Here is a 20,432-nt window from a genome sequence, read left to right as displayed (position 1 = left end):
GCAGGAACAGAGAGACTGGTCAGAACTGAAATGGCAGTTTAATCCATTTAGAAGGAAATCTAACTGCTCCCTCTCTTCATTCACTCTATAGTTCACTCAACCCCCCCCCCCCCCCCTCTCTCTCTCTCTCTCTCTCTCTCTCTCTCCCTCTCTCTCTCTTTTTAGTGGTTGCTGTCCAATCGATTGATGCTAAAAGTGTCAAATTCATAAATCATATCAGAGCTAGACCAAACCCTGATTGTTTAATACCATATGTTATTCCCTCCTGTTTGTTGGAAGCTGCAAGTGGAAGTCTCCTTCATCTGACACCATCAGACTCGTTTCTCAAACAGTGTCAGACAGCCAGTCCTCCTGTCTTGACAGAGTATTGCTCATCAAAAATCTCAAGTTGAGACTGCCCAACCCTGTTAGTTACTGATAGTGAAATTCATCATTTGTAGCAGTTCGAAATTGTTTTTAGAAATAACAAAAGCAGCAAATCCTCTGGAATATTAGCTAGTGGCTGGTGTTTAATCTCCACATATTAATTATCAAAATTGCTCTCAATTAAATGTGTTAATTAATTCGTATTTATTGAGTAATATTTTCAGCCCTAGTGAGTAATCCTGTGTGTAGCACCTGTAACACTGTCTGTGTGCACTTAAATCCTCAGAGGAGAACCCTTGGACATCAGTGAGAAAGCCATGGACCTGGATGAGGTGGAGGACGGAGAGAAAGACGGAGAGGAGCAGCAGGGAGCAGAGGAGATGCAGGAGGACGAAATGGACCAATCAGGAGAGGAGAAGGATCAGGAGCCCAAGACTGAAGAGGAGGGAGGAGGGGAGGGAGAGAGAGCAGAGGCAGACGAGGAGTCTGCCGAGAAAGACGAAGAGGGAGAGGAGAGGGAGAAAGAGAGAGGACAGGAGGCAGGAAGAGATGAAGACCTTCTGAACGACAAAGGACGTAAACCAGAGGTGTGTATGTGCAGAAACTACTGCACCTACTCAAACATAGTTCTGCTGTATTTCTCCTCTTATGACTTGTCGTGCTCACAGGATGAAGAGGAGGAAGGTGGGGGTGAGGATGATGAGCAGCCTGAGTCAGCTGAAAGGAAGGAACATGACACAGACGGTCAGACTGGGGAGCAGAACGTCCAGAGTGATACAGCTGTGGAGCTGGCAGGAGAGGCATCAGAGAGAGACCAAGCTAAAGAGGTACACCTCTAACCATCTCACTCCACACTTCATTCAGCACCAGGGCTGCGACTGAGGTTTTGGTTTTGATGGACCACAACCTCCTGCCAGAAGGGAGTGTCTTGAAAAGTTTGTGACCGGGGTAGGAGGGGTCGGCCATGATCTTTCCTGTCCGCCTCAGGGTCCTGGAGGTGTACAGGTCCTGGAGAGAAGGCAGGGTACAGGCCGATCAGCGATCAAAGGAAGATGAATGTTGAATAAAGCACATAAACATGGTGTTAGCTAACTTATAGTTAACATATCTGATTTACAGACTAGCTAGCTACTGTATAAATACCTTTTGATTTTATTTTTTGCTGGTTAAACTTTAACAACACAGATCAAATCAGTCATATTATAACTGACTTGACTGGGTGTAGTCAGTGGGCTCAGATGCAGTAGTCCTGCTGTAGTGTGCTGGATTTTCTAAATGATCTGTGCACGTGAAGGAGGAATGCACAATGCAGGGTAGAAATTCAACTAAATTTCTTTTAAGCAAGGTTATACTGCAAGATGTTTTTCCAACTACATTTAAGTTCACTTGCAGTTTTGCAAATTTCCAGTTTATTCCCATTGAAAGTTTTAACATTTTTAGAATTTAGAATTTTGCAACCCTGTTCTGCACTTCACCTGTCTGAAGTGCATCACACTTAAACCACAACCCTCAGGATGTGGTTTAAGGTCTGAAAAGGTTTCAGCCAGACCATCTGAGACACTTCTTAACCATTCTATTGTGCTGTGAATAAGCAGTGTTCTGAGAGGATCACCTCATCCTCCTGCAGAGGATAAAATCCAAACTCTTTTTCCTGTCTGTTAGGAGCATGGGAGTGGGGCAGCTGATGCCAGTCAGTCAGAGGGCCACCAGTCAAAGCTGACAGCAAGAATGGCTGCACAGACACAGACTCAGAGCAAGACTCAGGTACGTCTTATCTGCTGAATCTCTACTTCTGCTTCCCTCTGTTTTTCAATCCATCTTGTCACATTGTTTTTAAAACTGTACTGTTCCAGAGCTTCAAGAGAAAACCAGGCCAGGCGGACAACGAGCGATCTACAGGCGACTACAATGATCACGTCAACAAGCGCCTGCGTACGGTGGAGAGCAGCGAGGACACAGCTGCAGACAGCAGGCAGAGTGACGCCCAGCAAGAGTCAGACCTGTACCAGCACATCAAACAGGGAGAGACAGCCTACGACACTCAGACATATGGTCAGTAATCACATGACAACATTTGAAATAACCCCAGGTCTTTTAAGTGGATGAGTGATGAGTGAATCTGCGTCTCTTTCTCTCTTCAGATGTGGCCACTGCAGACCAGCAAAAAAACCGCAGGGCCTCAGCAGGACCAGGAAGAAGATCAGAACGATGGGGGATGTCGCCATGGAAACAGAGGACCAGGAAGAAGACCTCCAAGCCGCTGAGGTGCAGGAACTGAAGCCTGAGCAGCTGGACTCTACGAAGGCCTCCCAGAAAGGTGTCAACACATCCGCTCCTGCTGATTTGTTCCAGAATATAACAGTGATTAAACAGACTGGGTTTGGCATGTTACAGATAGTGTTTCAAAATACACCCAGAATTCCTAGTTTTGGTTTCGCGAAACTCGCATATGCCCTGACTTCTCCTCCTCCTCTTCTCATGCAGGTGTGGACAGTGGAGAGATGGAGGTGCAGAGGCAGGGAGAGGAGGAGGAGCAGGAGAGATGGAAGGACCGTCACCGACACGGAGAGGAAGAGCAAGCAGAGAGAAGCAGAGAATCCACAATTCACACTGTTCCTGAGCTGCTGCTGGACACCATGCAGGTAGACCACTGCTATAACACAGACAGCTTTCACTCACCCTCACTCTTCTTATTCCTCCTCTGTCTTACACAAACACTCTTGGGTCTTTGCTCAGCTGCTGGCAGACTCTGTTGTTACCCTTAATTTGTGGAGACAGTAAGAGAGTGGTGACTTAAAAGCCGCGCCTGTGGACATGTGTTTGTTTGCAGAAAGAAGAGAGAGATCCAGAAGAGATAAGGAGGGAGATGGAGCTGCAGCTGGAGGCCTGGCACAAACTGGCTCCAGGGACTCAGGAGGAGGTGAGGCCCGACCCACTGGCTCCTGCTTCACTCCACACAAACACTCAGTGACCTTAGTTCAAGAACACAAACAACTGTACTGTAATCTGCCTGCAAAATACAACTCAGTGTCAAACAACATGATGCTTTTCTATTCAGAATACTTTAACCTAAGTTGTATTTTGTGTCAAATATTGCCATGTCATTATCAAATCTAATAATTATTTATCTCAGTAGAATCTCAGTCAAGTAGTTCTTGATGAAGCTAACCATAACCCTTACAGGGACACAATCTGGACTAGATTGCCTGTCATCCAGGGCATGGTAAATCTAAAGGTGCTAAGTCAAAGGCACCTGATCATAGAGAACAGTCTATGGGTCTGAGTAGTGGGGGAGTCCCCAGACAGTTCAGGGAGCTCTGTGGAGCTTCTGCTCACTGCAGTGTATCCTAGAGGTCTAACAACTGTGTCATTTCCACAATTAAGTATTCAGTATCACAGTAGTAAATCCTACCTTGTTTACATCCACGTTTGTTAGCAGTCTTCTTTTTCCCCATATGTGTTTAGCACATTATGGCCACCTGTAGGTCAGTGGAATAGCACAAAATTATTGGGGGGAATGTGTGTCCATGTTCAACAAGGACCCACTCAGAAAAACTTTGCTCCATAGTACTGGTGGTCAACAACTCCCTGAGGCTGTATCTGAAGTCACTCTCTGTTACAATGCAGTTACATTTTATTTGCGTGCCTGAACTGTAAGTGTGTAAATCACTATATTGTGACCTCAAAAGTACTATTAATGTCCATTGTGAGAGTTCACATTCAGGTTATTAGTCACCAATGCTGTCATGTGACGGTCATAGAGTCACATGAGTCAATAAATGTCAGTGTCAGTAATGGTATGAAGCCCAGGTTGTAATTTGTGACTCATGTGTTCTTGTTCCAGGAGAGTGCAGCGGCCTCCATGTGGCATCAGTACCAGACTCTGACCTCCGCTCTCTCTCAGCAGCTGTGTGAGCAGCTCCGCCTCATCCTGGAGCCCACACAGGCTACCAAACTCAAGTCAGTACCAACACGCTCAGAACACCATGACAGCTGCAGTGGAAAGATGGAGGCTGGAGTTTACAGTGGCGTCAGAGAGTATTCACCCCGTCACTTGTTGAACAGTGATGCTGAGACGGTCGTCCTTCCAGCAGCTTCTCCATCTCTGCAGAGGACATTTAGAAATGCTTTTAGAGCCTTGATCTGATCTATGCAGAGCTCTACAGAGAGTTCCCCAGACTCCATGGTTTGGTTTCTGTCCTGACGTGTGTATGCCTTTCTACAACACAATAGAAAAGGAAAAGGGAAGGGGTCTGAATACTTTCTGAAGCCACTGTATGTAGAGTAGTGAGTCATACGAGTTGTTACAGTGAACTATGAGTTATTGTTCCTCCTCTGTGCTGAAACATAGAGGGAGAGTAAGTTAAGCTAATGTTTGGTGGTGTTGCACTGCTCCACAGAGGTGATTACCGCACAGGGAAGCGTCTCAACATGAGGAAGGTGATCCCCTACATCGCCAGTCAGTTCCGGAAAGACAAGATCTGGCTGAGGAGGACCAAGCCCAGCAAGAGAGAGTACCACATCTGTCTGGCTGTGGATGATTCCTCCAGCATGGTGGACAACCACTCCAAACAGGTAAGAGGGGAGACCCTGTCTTGGAACCAAGGTCCCTGGTCACTGGAACAAAATTCTAAGTATTCAGTTTTGTTCAGTTGTTCAAAAATATCTTCTTATCGGTAGTCAAAAATCATCAGACGGAGTCAGTGCTCAAGGCAGCAGAGTCTTTAATGCTGGCAGAAAAGAGCTTGAGAGCTGTTCAAAGTGTACACAGGTTACACCAGAAGCACTCTGATCAATACTGACTTCTGTTAATGCTGAATATGACTTACTGCTGTCTGGTCTCTTTCCTCCTGTGTTTATGGTGCAGCTGGCGTTTGAATCACTGTCAGTGATCATCAATGCTCTCACTCTGCTGGAGGTGGGACAGGTGTCTGTGTGCAGGTAAGATGCTGTTCTTGTTTTAAGTTGATTTGCACAATGGTGATGCACAAGTAGAAAGTGATGTAGTGGTGCAAGAAAAGACAAACATATGAAGAAATATGGAGCCATGTAACAAACATCAACTGAAACATACAGTTTGTGATACACACGCTGTACATGTATTGGCTGGGAAGCTAACATGCTTAATGTCTGCTCATGTGTCCAGCTTTGGTGAGCAGGTGCAGCTGCTCCACCCCTTCCAGCAGCAGTTCAATGACGAGTCAGGGGCTCGGATACTCAGACTCTGTCAGTTCCAGCAGAAGAAGACCAGAATAGCACAGGTGGGAATCATCCATCCTCTGTTCTTGTTCAGGTTTACTATAATCAGAGTGCTCCATTATAGACATTATAACAAATCATGTGTCATGTCCTGACACCTGGAGAAAATCCAGGTTTAGTGAGTTTTGGTTAATTTAAGACGTCTCCTGTGTGGTTCCATTTACAGATGAAATAAGAGTCAGTCATTTTTCTCTTCTAAGGAATCCAACCACTAGGTGGCGTACTGTGGGTTGACATTTTTGTGTGAGTTAGAAATGGGATCTCTCCATGGTTTCTCCAGGTGTTACTGTTAGATAACCATTTTGTAAATGTATATAGCAGTGCTCTAACCCAAGTGTACAGAATGTTTTAATTTACTCGCCCCTTAGTCACACGGGATTCTGATTTTTTTTTTTTTTTTTTTTTTTTAATGAAGAGGAGTGCTTATGAAAGTCTAAACCTTTTAATGTTACAGATGAAGACAAGGAAAAAGCAAACTATCATATCAACCACAGTTCTGTATGTGATGAGACATTTGAAATATAATCACTTTTTCTTTTTCTTATTTTTTTAATGTAAATGAATTGTTGTGTGTGCTCTGGTGTGACTGACTCCCTTTTCATCTCCTCTCTAGTTTTTGGAGACCTCAACCAAAATGTTTCTAGCAGCTCGACAGCAGATTCCAGGATCTATAAACTCAGGTAATGACTCATTGTATATATTGATTTATTTTGCTGGAAGACAGCTGTGACTGTACCAGCTCATGGTACTGAACATTTGCTGTGCTCTAAGACCTCTGTGCTGTTTGCAAGTAAATCAGAGCAAAAGCCATTTCAGCTCCAAACGCATGAATTGACTGGAGAGACTGTAAAGCACCCGTCTGTTCTTTACACTGTAGAGCTTGGTGTTATTACAATACCAAAGTTTAGACAGCAATATTGGTTCAGTTATTGATATCTTACTTTGCTGAATATCAGAATATCAAAAATATCAGTATAAGTGCTGATGATCAATGATCAGGCTGAATCAGGTTCCATTACAAATATCTTGTTGGTTGATAAATGTTTTAGTACTTGCCAGTTAGTGTGGCTGCTTGAAAAGAATCTGATTTCCATTAAACAAACCTCTGGTGTGACACAGAGAGAGACAAGGAAGTCCCAGGATCAGAGACATGTGCTCCAAGAAAAAACACATCATTGTTAAAGCCATAAAAACCTCGGTGGAGCTAACACTTCCTTCCTTGTATTACCACTGTACCGATTTTTTTTTTTTTTTTTTCCAATTCAGTATGTATTCAGGTACGTCACATTGCTCAGTCCCACAGTCCTAAATATCCCAATGTCTCCAAAGTCAAGGCTGAAATGTGTATTGGACACTGCCCTCCCCCTCAGTGGTCTTATACCTCATATTTTTGAGTATGGAGTATTTTAAAGATCCCGCTAGCTGATTCAGTCCTCCTTCATATCCACTGTTCAAAAGCCACATTCTTGAAAAATATGGTCATTTGCAAGACGAGACTTACAATAGACATCAATGTGCTACAGAAGACTTGGCTCAGATATTCTGGTCCTGTCTTTATCTATCCACCTACAAGGATTTTTCAACATGTCTCCAAATCCACAGGCAGAAACTTTATACAAAACATTTGGATGGCTATTTTTTAGGTTCCAATTAATGTTCAACCATAATCACTGCACATTAAATTAAAGAATATGACAGCATTTGCATCATTATTGGCAAGAGAAAGAATTTTATTAAAGCACAGACTTCTTGTTGGACCACACGAGAACATGACAGGAATCTGCATCACACAGAGCTCCAGCACATCTATGTGCTCCATCCTTTCTTGTGCAGTCCAGACCCTCCACCTCCTGGATGGGGGGCAGTGTGGCGAGGGTCAAGTATCAGTCAACACCACCTTGTGTTGTGAGGGGGGGGTCGAACCCAATGAGATGAGATGCCCTGAGAAACACCGCGTCTCTCCATAGCCCCAACGCAAGGAAGCATTGCCTAGACACCCTGACTCTGGCAGCCTGCTCCTCCAACATGAGCCTCTGCCCTGCCAAAATCCCAAGGCAAAATTAATAAAATGAAATATTTTATTATTTATTTATTATTCAACTCATTTATGTGCACTCATTTCATTTGAGCTCAGTGTGAGAATCTTGTGTCTCGTGTGTGGTCGTGTTTCTCTCCTCTCCTGTGTGCCTGTATCTGGACACAGAGCAGAGTCGCTGCGTTAAGTGCAGCAAAAGCTCCTACAGGTGTTAGAAGTCTCTGCAGAATCATACATGGACAGACGTCGACCCCAAACGTCTGAAAGTCGGACCAGAATCTCAGTGTTTTTAAATTTTAGATGTATTTTTTAACACATGCGATCTTGCAGTGGTGGCCCTGCTGCTGATGAGGAGCTAGCTGTAGTCCTGCAACCTACAAGCGTGTTCATATTTTTGTTGCATTGCCGTTGTACTTTGTGGACAGCTGGGTCCATCTCATCTCATCCAAGCCTTTTGGCCATTTTTGTCACAGTTTTTCTCTGTGGTGCCGATGTAATTGCCAGCTATATAGAAAGATTAGATCCCCATTCTTAGTTGTGCCTACTCAGATCTGATTGGTCAGTTGTTTCTCCAACCAGGGACCCAGCTGTGAGTGAGGACAGGGAGCCATGCTAGTTTCACTGACCTCCAGTGATTGAACTTCTCCCATTGCCTCTGTGATGTAGAAGTGTACTCTGTGACATCACTGTTAGTTGTGGAAAATTTGGTTCATGCAAACAAAACTGTCTACATGATGAGCTGTGTCATTTTATTACTGTTCCTCTCTGACCTCTGACCTCCCTCCACAGACACGGCCCAGCTGCTGGTCATTGTGTCTGACGGCAGGGGGCTCTTCCTGGAGGGGAAGGAGCGGGTGACGGCAGCTGTGCGGGCAGCACGCAGCGCAAACGTGTTTGTCATCTTTGTGGTACTCGACAATCCCAACTCGCGGGTAAGAAAAGCAGAATTTGACCGTTTCATTTTCTTCATTTCTGTACACAAAGTGTAACTAAACTCTGGCCCTGTGTTGTAGGACTCCATCCTTGACATCAAGGTGCCCATATTCAAAGGGCCGGGAGAACTCCCAGAGATCCGCTCCTACATGGAAGAGTTCCCCTTCCCCTTCTACGTCATCCTGCGAGATGTCAACACCCTGCCAGAGACCCTGAGCGACGCACTCAGGCAGTGGTTTGAACTTGTCACGGCAGCCGACCAGTAGACCAATGAGAAGCCATCTTTCACAGGGAAGAAGAAGTGGGCAGCAACCAACTGCACAACACCACTCTGCTGCTAGCTTCTCAGTCAGAACTGAAGAAGAAAAAAAAAAAAAAAAGCCGGATTTGCCGCTGTACATGTGCCTTTATTTTCTTATTTTTACTGTAGATTTTAGTAGAGTTTAATAGCAACCTTTGCTGTTTTATCTTTGTTATCAGGGGATCTCTCTGTTTCTTTTGTAATGTAACGAGGATTGCTTTTGCTTGCACGTCTCAGATGAAATGATAAAAAGAAAAATGTGATTTCATTGCGTGTGAACCACCTCAGTGAAGAGTCGGTAAATACCTCTGTCCACCTTGTACAATACTCCCTAACTCTGTTTGTTTGTTTGTTTGTGTGGATGTTCTAGTCAGTGCTACGAAGATCATCAAATCATTCACCTTCAATGTGAACACATCAACAGATGTACAGAGCTGTGTTTTGTGTAAAAGAACGTCATGACCTAATAGTAGCATGTTGGTGTGGTCATGACTGACATTCGGAGGAACTCAAAAATGTGCCTTGGAGAGGAAAACAGTATTGCATTTCACTTCACGCCGGAATCAGCTGTTGGGGTGATGGATCAGAGGCTTTGTCAAGATTTTTAGAAATTCAGATCTCATGTACTTTGAAGCACAGGGACTGCAGGTCCCAGTTTTGAATAAATGCCCCAGTATTACCAGTTTTTGTGGTTAAAAGACAACATATCTACTGTGCTGATCTTCCATCCATACTGTGTGACTTCTGCTGCTTCACTGTGTCTGTGAGGAGTAGGTGTTGATGAAATGTCTTTTATCACCTGTGTTTTGTAACGTGGACATACATTTAAAAAAAAAAACACACACACAGATATTGGTCATATTTAAGAGATTGTTTCTTCATTGCATCCATCTGTTAAACCATGACATGAATGATCCTGACAATAAACCGTTTACAAGGCTGCTCTGTCTGTGCCTGTGCTCGCAGAAACTTGTACTACAGACATTTGACAATCCCTGAACTATCCTATGTTTTGAATATGTTGCATTTAGACAGTATGTGTGTGTTTGTGTAGATAGAGAGAGAACATTCATCATGACAGTCAGCCTTCAAGATCCTGGACCTTGTAAAAGTTGTATTATTATTATTATCTCTACCATCCGTGCTGAAAACTGCTAAAATGGCTGCCGTGAAAGGGGTCTTCAAGTTTTACCAGCGGTTTCCGCAGGCTGCTATCCTCCTCCTCTCCACCAGGGGGAGATAAACCAATCAGCGTGTATTAGCGGCATCACAACATCCGCCTGCTGCATCAAATATGGCGATTTCAAGGATACCACCCGCGGCTCTGTCTTTGAAACAGGTAAGTTCTTGCAGCAGTAGAAGAGGACATTTGTTCCTATGTAAAAGCTGAACTTGTGGACAGACTGTAGGAGCTGTATCTGTATCATGTTGGCCACCACAGCGTGAGAGGTTGTTATTCAGCTGTTTTTAAGATCCAGGGCAGAGCTGTGTTTCATGTGAAGCAGCCAGCTCTCTGAGTCAGGCTGCTGGCAGCGGGAGAACTGATCAGGTTCTCGGTTCAGGGTTGACTTGATAATGCGAGACCATTAAGATAACGTTAATTTGAACATTAATAACTGTTCCGTTGTGGTGAGCCTGTGTCCACTGCAGCCTCAGATGTCTGTACCTGTCTGACGGTAGTGGAACCTGATGTGGCCCGACATTGTTGTAGTCCATCTGCCTCCAAGATGGAGGTGTTGTTCTTCTGTTCTGTTCACCACAGTTGTAAAGAGTAGTTATCTGAGTTACTGTAGCTCCACCCAGTCTGACCATGACCTCTGACCTCTCTCACTTAACTGAATGTTTTTTGTTTTTGGCTCCATTCTGAGTAAAGGCTGTTTTTGATCTGCAGGATTTTATACATCACACTGCTGCTATTGATTGTCTGATTGGAGAATTACATGAATAAGCAGGTCTGAGTGTGGATATTAAAAAAAAAAACGTCAAAACACGACAAATCTTTAATTTGCTTTTATGAAGATAAATAATGGAAGTATATGTCTATTAATGGATATGTGATGTGTATGTGTGTAGACCTCCAGGTAAAGGCTGGTGGGTTTGTATTTATCTTTGCTAACTGCAGTAACTCAGGCTTAATTTCAGACACCTCCCTCCAGACTGTTGGGAGAGTTTGTTTCCAGGCTTAATGTCAGTCTCACCAGCTGTTTTCTACCTGAGTCAGACTGTGCTTGATATGAAACCACTCCCAGGAATCCTGGTCTTATCATTTAAACCCCTCACTGTCAGAAACACAGTGTTCCTCCCATCATAGAAGGATGTGTCTAAACTGCTGAGTTGTTCTCAGTTCTTACAGAGGCAGAGGGTGTTGGGGATTTACAGAAACATGCTGAGGACCATACGACAGGTACCAGACGAGGCAGACAGGAAGTACCTCACAGACTGGGCGAGAGCCGAGTTCAAGAGGAATAAGGACGCCACAAACCAGGTACAGAGATGGGAAGACTGTGTTTTTCTTTCTGTCACATAGCCAGGTCATTTACTGTCCCATTGTCCTGCCATGACAGTAAAGAACTCACATCAGACATCAGAGTCAAAACCAAGCAATGAGGAGGGAGGAACTGTCAGAGCTCAGAGACAGGATCGTGTAGAGGCACAGATCTGAGGAAGACTGCACAATATTAAATGTGTTTATTAGAATATGATAAGTATTGTCAGCTGTGAGACTGTATACAGGTGTGTGTCTTTCCAAATCACATCCATATTCATGTGGATGAATAACGCTGTATAAATCGCTGCTGCTGATGTTCCTCTCATTATTCTTTCAGGACGCCATTCGTATGATGATCACACAAGCTAACAACCATCTGGAGGAGCTGCAGAAGTCTCTGGCGTTGGCCAGAAGTTAATCGCTCCGAGCTGCTGGGAATCCCCGCTGCGGACTCAGCTGGACTGGTTTTCAATAAAGACCACATGACGGTCTTCATTGAGAAGAGACTCGAGTGCTGAGGAAAGCCCTCACTGTTGTCGTCAGGGGATGGATGGATGGATGGATGCTATCGATCTGCAGGTACCATGATCCTGCGGCACGGTAGAGACAGTTTGTTTCCATCACCTGTGATGAACCTGAGCGGCTGACTGAACACTGATGATATTATAGGTATTAAAAAGATGAAACTACAGGCACATTAAGAACAATCTTTTTTTAATACAAAATATGTTTTCTGGCATCATCATACAGAGTGCATTATTCATATCCACAGAGTTCATGTCAAACTAACCCACATATTAGAGCAGACAGTCACTACATCACATGTACAGCAGACAGTAATACTGCAACACAACTCTGAGCTTTCTTCATGCACCACACTGTGACTGAATTCACCTCTAATGTCAGGACTGTCCTGCCTGGCAGGGGGCATTCTGGGAGACCAGATTATAGGTAGTCAGATTGAAAGGTTTCGACACATGTCACAGCACCAGCTGGAATTTTTACATTAGCAACTTTTTAGCTTGAAGTGAAAGAAGCTCACAGGTTTGTCACGTCAGCGGAGTGTGCTGTAGCAACTGAACAAAAACACACTCTCACAGTGTTTCATTATTATCAGTTCAAGTCGTCCCTTTTTGCAGTCACATTAATGTCGAGAGGATTTTGAATTTTTTAAATAAAGAAATGCAGAGGTACATCTTAAACGCTCCATTTGTCCCCCCCCCCCAGAGGCCGGATACTGAACTAGTCTGACCCAGGCTAAGCCAGTCTGACCTAGTCATCGTGGGTGGACCACTGTTTGCACTTCTTCTTAATTCAAAAGTCATCTTAAATTTGATTCATGTTAATACAACAGAGGACATTTGTGTGTGTATGTGTATGGGGGCTGCATAGCTGCATTACCAGTCAGAATGGCCATCCTAATCAGACTAAATCAAACAAACTGTGTTCGTCAGACTCCAGCCTCCATACAAACCACAACATGCTGCAAAAACAAATATTGATATTTCAACAAACCTTCACTGTGTTTTTTGTAATCCGGTCAGTTCAGCTACATTTTCATAAATAAGCAGTAGGTTGTTTCCTTTACAGTCAAACAGCTGATTCCAGCATCCAGACACCAACAACGAGCTTATTCTACTGTCATTCCTTCAGCTTCACTGTGATCCAATGAGCATCCACCGTGCACTTTCTTTTCTTCAAATCTGTGTGTGTGTGTGTGTGTGTGTGTGTGTGTGTGTGTGTGTGTGTGTGTGTGTGTGTGTGTGTGTGTGTGTGTGTGTGCGCTGTTGATGGTGTCTGATGTGATGGATCTATCTCATAAATGGCACATTAGATCAGTCTTTTAACATCTAGCTTTACATTTACTGGTTTGTTAACGACACAGTGAACAAGAGCTGCCTCTATTTCTACACGTATGTACACATCTCACCACATCAGCTCACTGCTCCCACGGAGACTGATGGGACAGGATCTGGATGTGGAACTTTTTAAGTCCATCAGTGAACTGAGACATGAGCCATATTCCGTTATGACACCACGCAGTGGATCCAGGCCCCACAGCACTGGCTGACTCAGTGATGTACTCGGTACAGCTGAGGTGGTCCAGGAAGAGACCATGTGACAGTCCAGATTTGTGTCAGGTCCTGGCTGTGGTATTTTTCTGTGTCAGCAGTCGTCATGTTTGTTAGTCCTGAGCATGCGCAGCTCGTCCTCCAGATAAGCGATCCTTTCGATCAGGGCGGCTCTGTCGGCCTGGGCCCTCAGATCGGCCTGCCAGCGCGCCTCCTGCACCTTCCTCTCGTACCAGCGCTCCATCTGCGTCGACACCGCCTCAAAGAAGTACTGAGTCACCTCCATGGCGTGCATGTTTTCCCTCTCCTGTGCAAAGGAGGGCTCAGCGGGCTGGTCTCCAAATACCTCCAGAATCCTGACCCCTGTGTCCCCTCTGGCATTAGTCCTGGCCTGGGGACGCTTTTTATGGTGCTTCCCTCTGTCCCAGCCTCGCTCCCTGCCTCTGAGGCCAGCTTCAGTCCTGCTGCGGCGCTCTGTGGCTGGAGACAGGCTGCCGGCCCTGTGGCCCCCGCCACCACTTGCGCTGACCTCCCCCATGTCCACATCCTGCGGGTCCTGGTTCTTCCTCTGGCTGTCAGCACTGATCACTGGACGCTCCTTGGGCCGAACCACCTGGACCGATGGCAGCGGCCTCCTAGCCGCCGCAGGAGAGGTGACGTCAGTGTTATGTGCCTTCTCACCATCTGTTGGATGTTAAAAAGAGATTCAGTGAGCACATTCACTGAACAGCATTAGTCATGGCATCCTGCCAATTAGCACGCAGAATAACTCCTAACACCTGAGTGATGGTGGTGTTCTCTAGCAGCAGTTATTCCTACCAGAGTCCGATCAAAGAATCCATAAGCCTTCATCCACTGCAGAGTAAAAACTGTTGTGGTCTCACAGGGAGTAAAGTTAGTTACTTAAGTTCTTGTTTCTTTGATATTATTCTAAATGTCATAGTTGTTACTGTAAAGCAGTCTGTAACTCTGTGTCTGAACAGTGCTATATAAATAAAGTTCATTATTATCAATTCATAATAAAGAATAAGTCAAGTCTTCAGCTGAAGAAAATGTATCTAGATGTAACTTGTATTTAACTAGCAGTGATTGAGGACCAGTAAACATTTAGGACTGTGTGTGTGTGGAGAATGAGAATGTTGGTTGGGGCTGTACCTGGAGAGCTCTCCACATGGACCACAAAATAGTGGTTGGCTGACCCCCCCTCTGCCACACCAGGTTCCCCGCAGCTGAAGTCCAGGAGCGTAGGACTGTTGTGGAGCTCGTGTGCGGCGGGCAGCGCGGCGACGCCGGCTCCGTCGTCGGCTTCATTCAGGCCCTCGGCCGCAGAGGAGGAGCGCTGCAGCTTGGTGCCGCTGGGCTCTCCTGTGAAGCGGACCTCCATGTTCTGCAGTTTGGACAGACACCAGCTCTTCAGTTCACTGACCAGAGACGCCTGCTTAAAGAGCACAGAGGACACGACAGCACTGGATGTTACATTCACTGCCAGGAACATTAAAGTACAGTACATGTCTTATTTGTTGCACATAAAAAATCAGAGGCTGCACTGATCAAAATTTCAAGTTTCACACATGGAGCTCAGTGTTCAGGTCCAGTCTGGGCTCTGCATCAGTCAGCAGCTGTTACCAGAGAAGCAGCTCTGATACACTGCCTGCCTGACAGATGTGTTTCTCAGGAGTTGGTAGAGACCAAAGCAGAGCTCAGAGAGAGGGAGCACTGGACCCAGAGTCAACAGGTCTGTCTCACAGTGAATAGTAATGTTGCTTTAAGTCTGCTGGATGGATGGATGATCGTGTTCTCAGAACACTGTGTTGTCTCTGGGTGACCAAAACAAATCAAATAAAGCAGCGTTCTGCATATTTGTCCTGCTGACCACAGTCAAACCTGAAGCTGTAGTATGAACTTCTTGACGATGATGATGATGTTACTTTTTGACTGGCAATAGCCTGAACAGCTGCATCCATTTCATTTAGTTGTATGTGGTGATTTCAATGCTGTTTATTCAGCTTGTTAAACTACCAAAACCAATGTAAAGTAAATGCAGCTTTAAAGCAACAAAATCAAATTATTGATAACCTTAATACCTTAATAACCTTAATAACCATAATAATGAGCCGACATACACACTATCCTGGCCCTATACCTGTAAATCTACTGTGCTTAATATTTTCTAGAATTCATTCACACTCCAATAGCTGAGGTCATAAAGACTTCCACAGTGCTTTACAATGGTCTAGAGTTTAGTCCAAACCATGACTGATAGTGGACATCTGGAGATACTTATCCTCTCCATTGCCACGGTAACCAAGGTCTTAGAGATAAGGATGCAGACAAAGACATAACCTTAGACAGTAGCCCGTCCCTGACTGGATCTGTCAGGGACAGGCTACTGTCTAAGTAGAGGAAAGAACAAGATACATGTGACAGTTATTAGGTAAGAACATGTGACAGTGGTGTTTTTTAAATTGAAATTCACATACAGTCATTTGGCACACCCTATTATTCACTTACTTGTATTTAAACTTGTCTCATGTGGAGACACTGTGGTAACAGTGTATTGGTTCCAATAAGATCAATGCTGCCATTTTCGACATGTCAGGTCCAGTTTTCACAGCACTGAGAAACATATGAGCCCCAGAGGCCCGCTGCCTCCAGCTGTGTGTGCACAGAGACGATGGTGACCCTGGTGTTAATGTTACCTGTCTCTTCTCTGCCTCCAGTCGCTCCTGCAGGGCCCTCTGCTCGATCCTCTGCAGACACTCACTCCTCTCTGCTGACACTCTCTCTACTGTCATCTTATCAAGAGCGCAGATCTGATGGAAAAAACATCGTCATCGCTAACGATTCAGGCAACCATATACACAGATGTGTACATGTCCTACAACTTTACTGTATATTTACATACTGTCTCACACATTTTAGAGCAGACTTTCTTGTTTCATGATCTCCTCCCTGACCAAGGCCCTTCTTGCCCAGTTTCTCAGTTTCTTCTTGCATTACACAGTTGTTGAGGCCACTGAGCTCCTGAACACTCAGAGCTTTAGAAATGCTTTTAGAGCCTTGATCTGATCTATGCAAAGCTCTACAGAGAGTTTCTTGGTTTCCATGGTTTGGTTTCTGTCCAGATATGTTGTGTGATTTGTGGGACCATATATACGCAGGAGTGTGTCTTTGTAAACTATGTGACTTGATTGTGTGGACTCCAGTCATGCTCTAGACACATCTCAAGGAAAATTACAACAAACAGGAAGCACATAGTTTAGACTTCCTCTTATTGTTACTATTACTATTATTGTTCTAATGGTCACTACTATAATTGCTATTATTGCTATTATCAATACCACTTTATATTTATATATGGAATCTGCATTATGCTAGGTTCTCCTAAAGATTTCTTGGAACCTTTTTTTCTCTTTGTCATTCTGGGTTACTGAGTGTAGACTGATTGGAAAAGATGGCAGGTTTATTCGATTCAATTCAATTCAATTTTATTTATCTAGCGCCGAATCACAACAGAGACAGGTCCACTCTTTAAAATAGGTATTTACAGAGTGACCCAACAGATTCACCATGAGCAGCACTAGGCAACAGTGGCAAGGAAAAACTTCCTTTTTAGTCTTCACAGTCACCAGGTCTGAGGAACTCCTGTGAGACCAAAACACCAAATGAGAGAATATCTTTAAGAAGACTGCTGCTCATCCCCGACAGCAGAGTTGGAGAAGTCTGACAGGGAGCACTGAAGTTGTTTAGAAGGCTCATATGGTAGATCAACACCTCAACACAGAGCATGTTTGAGTGTGTGTATTTAGTTGCATGTGTACAACACAGACCTTTGTCAGTCAGGTTCAGAGGAAACAAGTTTTTGTTCTGCTATTATAATATTTCATTTCCTATGTTGCACTCTTTGGTCCTACATAGGTCTTGTGTTGTTGTGATCTCACTGATTATGCATTCCTGCCAACATCCACTATTGTATTTTGTCAAGCAGCAGTGATGCTCACAGTACATGCATGAACGACTGCGTGCACTCTGACAGAAGCTTTTATCTGAACCATCATGTGACGGTACTGTGGGAGTATTATGTATTAGTGAGTAAACTACACAGGGAAAGAACCACTAACCTATGTAATGTTAGAACTGAGCTGTCTCTGTTCAGCAACACAGGGCTACAGTGACAAGGCTTTTGAAGATGGCAACTGAAGTGTGTGTAACTCTAACACATGCTGCTTAGGTTAGTGTTTGCAGTGGAAACTACGCTACAATTTAAACTTGTAATAAAAACAAGTTTAACAAAGTTTTCTAGTATATTTATACTAAAATGTATATTTATACTGTAAATATACAGCAGGTACACCTCAGTGTTTGAGTGAAGTCTCTTAAGAAGGACAAAGTGCAGTTCATTCTGAGGGAGAGTATGAAGCAGGGAGAATGCAGTGCAGTGTGTTTGTTTGTACCTGGTGTTTGTTCTTGCGGTCCAGCTGGCCCATCTTGCTGTTCATTAGGTCTTGGACAGTGTGGATCTCAGTCTTCATCTCCTCCTTAGTGGCCTCCAGCTGGTTCTCCAGTTTACTGATGAGAGGTTCACAGCGGCAGCCATTCAGAGGAGCCTGCGACACGGTCAGACACAGTGTTTGTCATTTACTGCGGACACAACAAGGCAGCACTAGAAACAGTGTTTAGGTTAATGCACTTTATATTTTGCAGTGTTTCATTGTTGGACTGCAGAACATGACAACATATATATTATGAAGGAACTCTACCTTTACTATCCCTGGTTATATTAAACTTTTTGGGGAGGTGCTGCACAACAATGAGCAGTACTACCAGCAAGATTACTGTATATCTACCTGACTTGTCTGTTAATGTCATTAAATAAATCAAACTCTGAAACAGCAGAAACAGATTTGACAGCATGCAGTGCGGCAGATGAAACAGTGTGTAGTTAATGTGTGAGTGTTTGATCAGGCACACACTGAGAGGGGGAGCGTTCTCTGTGCAGCTGCAAACCTGTGCAGCTGTTCAGTGACAGATAAAACCCATCCACATGAAGAATGAATTTACAGAGCAGGTAACCAAGCATCTAGATGAAAAATAGCATGTTCTCTGACTCAGTTTCCAGTACCTGCATGATCTTGCCGTCCTTGCCTCGGTACAGTGTGTAAAGCTGATAGGCTTTGAAGTTGTGTGGGGGGACGGATGTGTGAGGGGAGGCTCCTCGCACTTTACTTTTCCTCTTGTGAAAGGCTTCGCTGTGCCTGGTCTCTCTGCGGCGCAGGGGGTCGGACAGAAATGGCTGCAACAGCAACAGCACCTGACATTAGAAATGACTCCAACTCTTACAACTGACAATAACAGAGAGAAAGACTCGTTGTCATCCTCTGTTCAGATCTCCTGAGCAGCCTCTCAAACCTTTTCTCTCTGCCTCCTGTTCTTTCCCCTCCTGGTGTTTGACTCGGCAACTTCAGCATGTTTGCAGGCGGCTCTGTCGCTGCTCTGACTGTCCTCTGCAGCAGAGGCACTGTCCTGCAGGAAACAGGAAGAGGGAAAGGTTTGAAACATTTAAGCACTGAAAAATCTGAAAAATGAAAATCTGAAGAAGGTTTTAAACATGTGCTTTGTGCTGCTGACTAAAAGAAGAATCTAGTAGATGTTTGATTGTTGTCTAAATGTTTCCATCATTCAAATAAAGAATTAGCTAAAATCACTAACACTCCAGGAATGCTAACTCTGTGTTTAACCTTCTTTAATTCATGCTATACAGCCAAACTGTGTCCCTCTATTTTAAATCCCAGAGAAGGTAATGCTAAATTCTGGGGGAAAATGATGTACAAGACATACACCTGAAATATGTCCATGTGATGGTGCAGCCATTAAAATCCTACAAATTTCACTCAGTGGCAACAACAGTATGTCAGACAGATGTTGTTTCCAACCATAACACTCATTTGTGCTGTTTAAATTCAGAATACAATCATTTACAGCCACTTTAACACCACAGTCCAGTTTTTACCTTACAGGGCAGCATCTCATCTCTGGGCACCGATTGAGCTCGGCCCTCTGCCTTCAGCTTGTCCCTCCTCTTCCTCACACTCCTGCCTCGCACAAAGCTCTGCACCTGAACACACACACACACACACACACACACGGGGCAGAAAATGGCTGGAATCACAACTGCAATCATAATGCATGATTAGTAAATAAGAGGAGAGTATTAATACTGAGGATAAAGATTCATTAAATAAATAACTCTGCTTCACTGTCCAGGTTTTACTGGTTTTAAGAGAAGGGACCTGCATTTTGAAATGATTGGAACTGTTTCTGTCTGGATTTGATGTCCCCACACCGTTAAAATGATTGTGTGTGTGGTCCTTTTCATAGTAGGACACAGGTGTAACTGATAACATCAAGAACAACTACAGTCATGTGAAAAAGAAACAACACCTTCTTTAAATTCTATGGTTTTATGTGTCAGGACATAATGAAAAAGCATCTGGTGCTTAGCAGGTCTTAAAATGAGGTAAATATAACCTCAGATGAACAACAACACATGATATATTACACTGTGATTATTATTAATTTACAAAAACTAGGCCAAAATGCAGAAGCAGAGAACTCAAGAGAAATTGGAAAAAACTCCACAAGCTACAACTCAGACTCTACAGGCCTCAGTTAGCATGTTAAATGTTAAAATTCATGATACAATAAGAAAAAGGTTTGTTTGGAAGGGTTGCCAGGACGGAGCTTCTTCTCCCTAAAAAGAACATGGCAACACGACTTAGGTTTGAAAAGTTGCATCTGAACAAACCATGGGTCATGCAACAGGACAAAGATCCCAGCACACCAGGAAATCTACAACAGAAAAAGAAAAGAATAAAGGTGCAGTGGCCCAGCCCAGACCTGAACCCGACTGAAATGCTGTGGTGGGACCTTAAGAGAGCTGTGCATAAACAATTGCTCGCAAACCTCAATGAACTGAAG

General features: G+C 44.2%; 4 protein-coding genes across 12 annotated transcripts in view; 3 read left to right on the top strand and 1 right to left on the bottom strand.

Annotated features, from left to right (window-relative positions):
• Window positions 1-12,575, top strand: part of LOC108899282 (LYR motif-containing protein 2) — a 21,629-nt gene extending 9,054 nt beyond the window's left edge. Inside the window, exon 4 of the transcript XR_007813636.1 lies at window positions 12,052-12,575. The gene's annotated coding sequence lies outside the window, so the exon portion shown is untranslated. The remainder of the gene's footprint in view (window positions 1-12,051) is intronic.
• The window catches only part of ankrd6b (ankyrin repeat domain 6b), a 58,367-nt gene that overhangs the window by 7,133 nt on the left and 30,802 nt on the right, over window positions 1-20,432 (bottom strand). For 5 of the 9 annotated variants that reach the window (XM_051072052.1, XM_051072051.1, XM_051072053.1 and 2 more), the window contains 5 exons: window positions 19,465-19,569; window positions 18,864-18,977; window positions 18,577-18,747; window positions 17,909-18,061; window positions 16,154-16,267 (listed from right to left, as the gene is read on the bottom strand). In XM_051072052.1, the coding sequence (XP_050928009.1) occupies window positions 16,154-16,267; window positions 17,909-18,061; window positions 18,577-18,747; window positions 18,864-18,977; window positions 19,465-19,569 (657 nt within the window). Of the gene's footprint in view, window positions 1-12,079; window positions 14,139-14,609; window positions 14,893-16,153; window positions 16,268-17,908; window positions 18,062-18,576; window positions 18,748-18,863; window positions 18,978-19,464; window positions 19,570-20,432 lie in introns of those variants that run through there. The other 4 variants (XM_018703420.2, XM_018703416.2, XM_051072049.1 and 1 more) reach the window with 3 other exon arrangements.
• Window positions 2,279-9,835, top strand: LOC108901787 (midasin). The gene is made up of 11 exons (XM_018703429.2): window positions 2,279-2,418; window positions 2,508-2,683; window positions 2,851-3,008; window positions 3,197-3,286; window positions 4,211-4,326; window positions 4,767-4,941; window positions 5,234-5,307; window positions 5,513-5,627; window positions 6,239-6,305; window positions 8,450-8,592; window positions 8,674-9,835. The coding sequence occupies exons 2-11, from the start codon at window positions 2,575-2,577 to the stop codon at window positions 8,857-8,859; spliced, it is 1,233 nt and encodes a 410-aa protein (XP_018558945.1). The 5' UTR covers window positions 2,279-2,418; window positions 2,508-2,574; the 3' UTR covers window positions 8,860-9,835.
• On the top strand, window positions 10,155-12,075 carry LOC108901784 (LYR motif-containing protein 2-like). Its single transcript, XM_018703422.2, has 3 exons — window positions 10,155-10,233; window positions 11,239-11,379; window positions 11,720-12,075. The coding sequence occupies exons 1-3, from the start codon at window positions 10,189-10,191 to the stop codon at window positions 11,798-11,800; spliced, it is 267 nt and encodes an 88-aa protein (XP_018558938.1). The 5' UTR covers window positions 10,155-10,188; the 3' UTR covers window positions 11,801-12,075.

Source organism: Lates calcarifer, linkage group LG7_1 (assembly GCF_001640805.2).
Source record: "Lates calcarifer isolate ASB-BC8 linkage group LG7_1, TLL_Latcal_v3, whole genome shotgun sequence".
NCBI classification, from domain to species: domain Eukaryota; kingdom Metazoa; phylum Chordata; class Actinopteri; family Centropomidae; genus Lates; species Lates calcarifer.
The sequence above is the reverse complement of the archived record's forward strand: the minus strand, read 5'-3'. Positions and strand labels throughout refer to the sequence as shown.

What these genes read in the sequence shown, in the direction of transcription:
- LOC108901787 (XM_018703429.2), top strand. Translation starts at nt 2,575, where the DNA reads ATGGGGGATGTCGCCATGGAAACAGAGGACCAGGAAGAAGACCTCCAA. An exon ending in CTCCAGGGACTCAGGAGGAG is followed by an intron (nt 3,287 to 4,210) that starts GTGAGGCCCGAC and finishes TTCTTGTTCCAG; the next exon opens with GAGAGTGCAGCGGCCTCCAT. An exon ending in TCGACAATCCCAACTCGCGG is followed by an intron (nt 8,593 to 8,673) that starts GTAAGAAAAGCA and finishes CCTGTGTTGTAG; the next exon opens with GACTCCATCCTTGACATCAA.
- LOC108901784 (XM_018703422.2), top strand. Translation starts at nt 10,189, where the DNA reads ATGGCGATTTCAAGGATACCACCCGCGGCTCTGTCTTTGAAACAG. An exon ending in CGGCTCTGTCTTTGAAACAG is followed by an intron (nt 10,234 to 11,238) that starts GTAAGTTCTTGC and finishes AGTTGTTCTCAG; the next exon opens with TTCTTACAGAGGCAGAGGGT. An exon ending in ATAAGGACGCCACAAACCAG is followed by an intron (nt 11,380 to 11,719) that starts GTACAGAGATGG and finishes TTATTCTTTCAG; the next exon opens with GACGCCATTCGTATGATGAT.